The sequence below is a fragment of the Rhinichthys klamathensis genome, unplaced genomic scaffold, assembly GCF_029890125.1.
Source record: "Rhinichthys klamathensis goyatoka isolate OS25496 unplaced genomic scaffold, OSU_Roscu_1.1 h1tg000184l_1, whole genome shotgun sequence".
Taxonomy (NCBI): Eukaryota; Metazoa; Chordata; class Actinopteri; order Cypriniformes; family Leuciscidae; genus Rhinichthys; species Rhinichthys klamathensis.
In genome coordinates, this window is record NW_026606712.1 from 1,408,561 (window position 1) to 1,416,060 (window position 7,500).

The 7,500-nt window shown below is 35.6% G+C and overlaps 1 protein-coding gene across 1 annotated transcript; it reads right to left on the reverse strand.

The window, feature by feature from the left end:
• Window positions 1-1,452: 1,452 nt before the first annotated feature.
• Window positions 1,453-6,009, reverse strand: LOC130095015 (cytochrome P450 3A40-like). Its single transcript, XM_056261651.1, has 13 exons — window positions 5,909-6,009; window positions 5,579-5,672; window positions 5,424-5,476; window positions 4,747-4,846; window positions 4,504-4,623; window positions 4,085-4,170; window positions 3,724-3,872; window positions 3,472-3,596; window positions 3,290-3,377; window positions 3,049-3,209; window positions 2,553-2,779; window positions 1,779-1,941; window positions 1,453-1,655 (listed from the first exon to the last, which is right to left on the reverse strand). Exons 1-13 carry the CDS (start codon window positions 5,974-5,976, stop codon window positions 1,572-1,574), a joined length of 1,518 nt encoding a protein of 505 aa, XP_056117626.1. The 5' UTR covers window positions 5,977-6,009; the 3' UTR covers window positions 1,453-1,571.
• Window positions 6,010-7,500: the final 1,491 nt, after the last annotated feature.

Here is a 7,500-nt window from a genome sequence, read left to right on the forward strand (position 1 = left end):
GAATGTTAGTCTCTGTATCCAGCTGATTGTTTTGGAGTTGAATCTGTTAAAAACATAATAAGAGGTATTCACCAACGAATTGATACCTCTCGTTCAATATGGTGTGATGTTGCCAGTTTGGATATGAGTTTCGTAGGCTATTAAACAAATCAAATCTTGATTATTGACAAGGAAACTCTAAATTTTGCGCCACTCTGTAGACTTCATCACTACTGACTATTTTACATGGCAAAAATCCTGTTAAACATCATCACTGCGTAAGAGACACTCAGAGTCAAATTAATCAAAAGAGAAGTATTATTCTTGCAAGAATAGGTTCAGTCTAGTTAGTACACAGAAGTTACGCTGTGCAAGAGAGTGACACACAACAGGAAGATATGAGACAGCCTTTATACTTTTTTCAAGGTTCCTCTTCACCCGCTGTACCTTTCACCCACCCAGATAAGGTCCTTACTGCTGTTCAGTCTCTACTTAAAGACACAAACTGGTACTGAAATAAACTGGCCGTCTCTACGGTCAGAGGTCCTGTCCCATATGTTCCTGAAACGTCACGCACAAGCACGTACACATGCATATTTTTACTCATTGAATAGGTTCAATAGAAACACATGGCTCAGACTACCTAGTAATCTTCACTACTGATCAATGTAAGATTAAAATTTCCACAACAATGTACAGAGGGCACTCCAGGTGTGTGTATGCTCAGCATCATATTTAATAATATTGATACGATCGTTGCATAACAGCCATTTGTTACAGTCATCAGTGACACAGAAAATGTACAGTGTTGACAGAATAACCATATTTTCCACATCACACATGTAGCCAGTTTTTATGGTTTCTATAAACATATAGTTTTTATGGTTTCTATTCTACAGTTTTTATGGTTTCTACTAATAGAACCTATTTAAAATGAGGGAATCAAGTCACCTTTATTTATATAGCACTTTATACAATACATCTAAAATATATATAAAGTCCAGAACAATTGTTTACAATTTGTGTGGTTACCATATCATATATGATCATAAGCATAATTACACAAAATTATATATGAGATCAGGGCTAATTGTCACACAGGAGAATTGTCATGTCAAAAGTCTACTTAAATGCATTTACTCTAGCTGTGGCTTTGTATGCTGGTTTCTAACATCCATTTTAAACTTTTTTTTTGTAAATTCTGTCCTCAAAACTAAAATCCCTATCAGATTTTTGCTTTAGTGATTGCATAACAAATGAACACTTGTATTTTACAGCTACAATAATAACATTACATTGCATTCATTGCTTATAATTTGTTATATAATTAAATGCATACAATAATTCATTTTTAATAATGATTTTTTTCCATTCCAAATTGTATAAAACATGAATGAATCTGGAAGAGCTCAAGGCCCAGCAAACCATGAGCACCATAAATCCAAAAGGTGGTAAAGGGTGAATATTAAACATTGACAGCAAATGTATGTATATTTAAAATAAAACAATTCTGTATGCCGTTTTTCTAGTGCTATATAACTTTGCATAAAATGTTATACAGAATTATATTGAAATATTCTGCATTTTAATGATTATTTTTCCTTGTGAGATCTTGGTATGAACTTCAGTGTGATGGGAACCTTCGGCTGAAACATAACATTCAGCTCTAGAGGGATCTGGAAATAAACAAGAGAAAATAAAGAATAGTGGATTTGTAAATTTGTGTTAAATTTAGAGGTAAAGCACAGTCTGCCACACATTCCTGATTGTCTCTATATGATGACAGTCAATGTACCAACCTGTGTCTCTTTACTTGTTTCCACAGTGAAGTTCTGAAGAAGCTTCACAACAAGAAGTTTCATGATCATTAGGGCAAATCTCATTCCAATGCAATTTCGAGGCCCGAGTCCAAAAGGCATGAAAGCATACTGGTTAACCTCTGATTTACTCTCTGGGCTGAACCTGCAGAGAAATATTGTAGAGACAAAATGTGAGAAAAACTGAATTGAGAAAAATTGTGGCGGTGAAGGAAATGTTCAGAAAGCATCAGTAGCTCAGTTTCCATCCACTTACTTTTATGTGCATTTTTGTAATATCGCATTTTGGAAATGCTAACATGCATAAATTATAAAAATGTGCATTAAAGAAAACCGTATGTGTTTAATTGAAGCGGATACATTTTTTATTCAATAAGAAGACATGCATGTAAACTACGATGGAAACACATTTATCAAATAAATCCCTCAATATGCAAAAAAAAAAAAAAAAAAAATTTTTTTGGATAACTGACTAACCAGCGGAGAAATTTCACTGCACAGCATCTCAAACACCAGCATCCGAACATGACAATGTTTATTGCATTTCTTCTGCACGCTCTGAAATAGTCATTTATGATGTAGGAAAAAGAGACAGTGCAAAATTTTTTTTGCAGCAAATTCCCAGGAAGTAACAATTTTGTTGTCTTGAACACATTGGATAGAAACACTGCTTTATTTGCAAATGTTTTATGCAATATTCCAATTCGCAGCTTTGGATGGAAACATAGCTACTGTCTGATAGATGAATCACATCACCTCTCTGGCCTGAACTCATCAGGAGAATCCCAGAGCTGCGGGTCACGACATAAAACATATGTAGGAATTCCAACCAGAGTGTCTTTTGGTATCGTCACCCCATTGATCTCCACGGTCTTCTTACAGACCCTTTCTAAGCGTGGGGCAGTGGGAAGGAGACGCATTGATTCGTTGATGGCCATTTCCAAGTAATCCATTTTCATCAATGCATCGTATGTGATGGGAGACTGAAAAAAACGAAACAAGATATGTCAAAGTAAAACAACTGAACTCCAAATTCTAAAACTGCCTTAAAATAGTTTCTCTACACCAGGGGTTCTGAACTCTGGCCCCCAAGATCCACTTTCCTGCAGATTTTACCTCCAACATTGATTAATTACTTCAGTTTGATTAGTGTTGGAGCAAAACTCTGCAGGAAAGTGGACCTTAATGGCCAGAGTTCAGAAACCCTGCTTTACACAAAACCTGTGAACAGAGCAGAAGCCGGTGCGCTCACATCAGGAGGGAAGTTTGTGTCGATCTCCCCAACCAGCTTTTCCAGGCAGTCTGGATTAGTCGTAAGATTATAGAGGAGGAAAGTGAGAGTGGTGCTTGTAGTCTCATAACCTCCAAGGATGAAAACGAGGGACTGGGAGAGAATCTCATGGTCTGTTAGTCCTGTTGAATTCACAAAACAGCATATTTGAAAACAAGTTCATGTGCATTTGAATGTGTAAAATCTGTACGGTCTCTCAAACCTTTTACTAGTTGGTCACTTGTGGTGTCCTTAGCTTGATCATCAGATATTTGACTCTGGATCATGAGCTTGAGAAAATCTACCCGACCCTGATTAAAAACACAAAGTTAAAATCTACTGCGGCATCAACAACTCTTCAAAATCTGAAGCTGTAATTGAAAAGTGAAATGGTGACAAACATACATCTGATTTCTTGCTGTGGTCATCCTTAATCTTTCTCAGGGAATTGTAGAAAAAATCCATTGACGAACTTGAAAAAAGACGTATACCCATTTTTCCCAAAAGATTAGCAACGGAGGGAAATAATGCTGAAATAATAATATACATTTTTTTTTGAGATCTTAAAACTAATTATTTTATCATGTAAAAAGATGGAAAGCTGATTTAGAATGCAAATCAACAACAAAAGCAATTTTTATTATACAAATGACATACTTTGAAGCAGAATAAGAGGACTTGACAGAGTGATCTGGAAAAACTTCTTGATGTTAGTAACGAAAGGATCATCTGGATTGTTTATAGAGTCGATGTCAACGCTAAAGGAGGAGCTGGCGACGACATCCAAACTGTATGGAGCGAACACTCTGGAATAAAATTAGAGTTGATTTTTAATTAAAGAGATAATTTACACATCATTGCATGTGGTTTTTTCAGTGATACACAAAACTAGAAAGAAATATTCTAATGATATTCATTTAGTGAAAGTTTAGCTGTAAATGCTTTAGTTAAGTTCATGATTGACAGCGAATGTCTTTATGTGTTAAAGTTATGCACTTTAATGACAGACGTAACGTACTCTTTTATTTTCACTGACTGCTCGTGGTCTCGCTTTTGCATATTTTTAATAAAACGATCTGCATGTGTCACAGCTATGGGAAATATCTGAAACAGATTTAAAAAGAAGTGTTAGTTACGCAAGTCTGTGAGCAACAAGTACAGTATAACATATATATTTTATAATAGTATATAATAAAAGGTATTGGCAATAAAAACGTTTTAATACAGAGAGACTAGAACTTTGTTCCAAATCTGTGGAACAACACTGGACCCCATTTTTATGAACAAAAAACACACAAATATTTCTTCACTGCATCTTCTTTTGTAAAACAGAGAAAAAGAGAGAAATTCATTCAGGTTTAGAACAACACGGAGGTGAGTAAATTATTCAAATTTTCATGTTTGAGTGAACTATCCCTTTAAGGACCTGTTCTATACCTCCTTCAATCGTCCACTTGTGAAATACGGAGAGAGTGAACCACGGATTCGCTTCCATTGCTCATCTTTAGTTATAGTTATTCCATCAGCAAAGGGGCCGGCCAGGTCTGCATTTACCTCCTGTACAAACCCCCCCCAAAAAAAAGAAAAAAAGAAAAGAAAAGATTTTTACTGGGGTGTAAAAGGAATCCTCAGTTTCCTGCCATTATGGAACTTTCTGGATGACTGTGAAGGTGAGCTTACCCTTCTGTTAGTGAAGGTAGAATAACATTCTTTCACCATAACTGTTTTGATCATTTCCAGGTCAGTGACCATTAGTATTGGGAGTCTTCCATCATAAATCCTGAGTAATGGAAGGAATATAGATTAGTTTGCATTCACAGTGACCCAGGCAAATACCTACACAACCATTCAAAAGTTTTGGGTCAGTATGAAAACAAAAAACTCTTATTCAGCAAGGATGCATTACATTGATCAAAAGCAGTAAAGACATTTAAAATCTTACATATTTATAATAAAATATTTTGAATAAATAATGTTCTCTGGAACTTTCCATTTATCAATAAATAAAATCCTTGACAATAATGAGAAATGTTACTTGAGCAGCAAATGATCTGAAGGATCATGTGACATTATAATGGTGCTGAAAATTTAGCTTTGACACCAAAGGAATGTATTACAGAAAATATACTAAAATAGAAAGCAGTCATTTAAAACTGTAACAATATTTCACAAGATTACTGTTTATACTGTATTTGATTAAATAAATGCAGCCTTAAGTGAGCATAAGATACTATCATCTAGCACATCATTTAGCCATCAGAGCTGCCCTGAACTTAAGTATTACATATTAACGACAGATATTACAGTACAGCTTTCAAAAGATTCTTTAACACAGTAAATGTATAACTGAGACTCACCCCCAAACTTTTCCATACTTCTTAGCACACTCCATATCAAAATTGTAAAAACCCTAAAATACATACATTCAATGAAAGAGAGTCTTATTACTCCAGCATCAGTTTAATACATATTCCCATATTATTCTAAAGACATTACATAGTGAATTACTAACTTTAGTGTATGAGAGAAATGTGCCAACGAAAGGCCAAGGTCTTGGTCCTGGAATTCCAAGTTTGTTGAAAAATCCATGTGGCCACACACCATAACTACAGTGTGATAAATTATCAACAAACAACCACATGAGACCCATACCCATTACATGTAGATGTAGTAGCCTAAATATATATCTTAAACATATGAACTGTACAGTGTGATAAAGTAAACAAACATAAGACAACACACAACACCTAATTAAAAATGAGACACGTTAAATACAGATAACTTAGATAAACTTAAAGCTACTGATGGTTGCTTTGACCTGCTTTTGATGTTCAATACTCACATAAACAGGAGAGTTATGACCAGAACCACCAGGGTCCAGGTCACAGACAGACACGGGAGGTCAATCATTGTAAGTCAACTCAGCTCTAATCTTCAGTCTCTTCCGCTTCAGCTGAAGTCCTAATGCACAGTTGCACGCAGATGCTATTGGTTTTATTCACGTTAGACGGCGCATGCGGCATGGAGCTGGAAGTGGGCGTAGTTTACAGGTGCGCAGGGCGACCAAATAAGGAATACATCGTCAGGTTATGACACGTTTGAACGTTATTTTTACTTTGGAAAAATTTTAAATAGCTCAGCGATATGCCCCGTGCCAGGTTGTGCCGATAGACGACAATCAGTTGATATGCAATTCGCCGATAGACGACGATTAGAAGATGATCAGCATCAGCTATCGGGCTTCAATTCATATTACAATTCATTTGCCCCGCAATAATTTTAAAGCGCATCACCCCCTAACCGACGAGCTATAAAATATTAGTTAGATTAGATTAGCCTATAGGCTACTCCTAAAAAAAAAAAAAAAAAAACTTGTTTAACACGAAATACTTTATTTTTTACTTTAATGTTTTTACTTTCACTCTTTCTGTAGTGAATAATTGACTGGGGTTTGAGACTTCTTCGCCGACATATAGAGCAAAGTTAATTTGCACATTGATTGTGTGATATCTGGCTCGCCTTCATGTTTCAAAATGTAAATATTTCCAATATTGTGCGAAAATTTAATTCCTTTAATCAACAATTGCTCGCAAAATGATGGACAGCGATTTAGATTTTGGACGTGTCATTTCCTGAGATAAAACAAGTAAATTATTAAATAAGTGAGTAAATAAACAAACAAGTTGCCTACCCAAATCAATTTCAGTTGTTTTAGCTCAATCTATTAAATAAGAAATTATTGATGCTATTGGTTTCAGTGGCGCATGCCCATTGTAGCCTATAGGGCAAATTCAGGTAAAGTGGGTCACTTTTTGTTAAAGATACCAAAGGTTTTCTTTTTCACTAGGCCTGGTGAATTGTAACTATGTACAGAGAGCACTCCAGGTGTGTGTATGCTCAGCTTCCAATCACATTTAGTAGGCTAATATTGATACCATCTTTGCATAACAGCCCTTTGAAACAGTCATCAGTGACAGAAAACTTTACAGTGTTGACAGAATAACCATATTTTCCACATCACACATATAGCCAGTTTTTATGGTGTTTCTACTAATAGAACCTATTTAAAATGAGGGAATCAAGTCACCTTTATTTATATAGCGCTTTATACAATACATCTAATATATATTAAGTCCAGAACAATTGTTTTCAATTTGTGTGGTTACCATATCATATATGATCATAAGCATAATTACACAATATTATATATGAGATCAGGGCTAGTAGTCACAGAGGAGAATTGTCATGTCAAAAGTCTACTTAAATGCGTTTTCTTTAGATGTGGCTGTCACAGTCATCGTCTGCACTCTGCACCATTCTGTCTTCGTCTTCACTACACTTCCCAGAATCCCTCGTGTCTTCACACCTGAACTCACTCCCTCACTACACACCTGTTCATCGTCTTCATCATCCGTGTCACCTGTCCTCACCTCT

Bases quoted from the DNA above. Each gene is read 5' to 3' on its own strand.
- LOC130095015 (XM_056261651.1), bottom strand. From the start codon at position 5,976: ATGATTGACCTCCCGTGTCTGTCTGTGACCTGGACCCTGGTGGTTCTG. The intron at 5,673-5,908 runs GTGAGTATTGAA...ATCACACTGTAG, and splicing joins GTCATAACTCTCCTGTTTAT to TTATGGTGTGTGGCCACATG. The intron at 1,942-2,552 runs GTGATGTGATTC...ATTTCTCTGCAG, and splicing joins GATGAGTTCAGGCCAGAGAG to GTTCAGCCCAGAGAGTAAAT.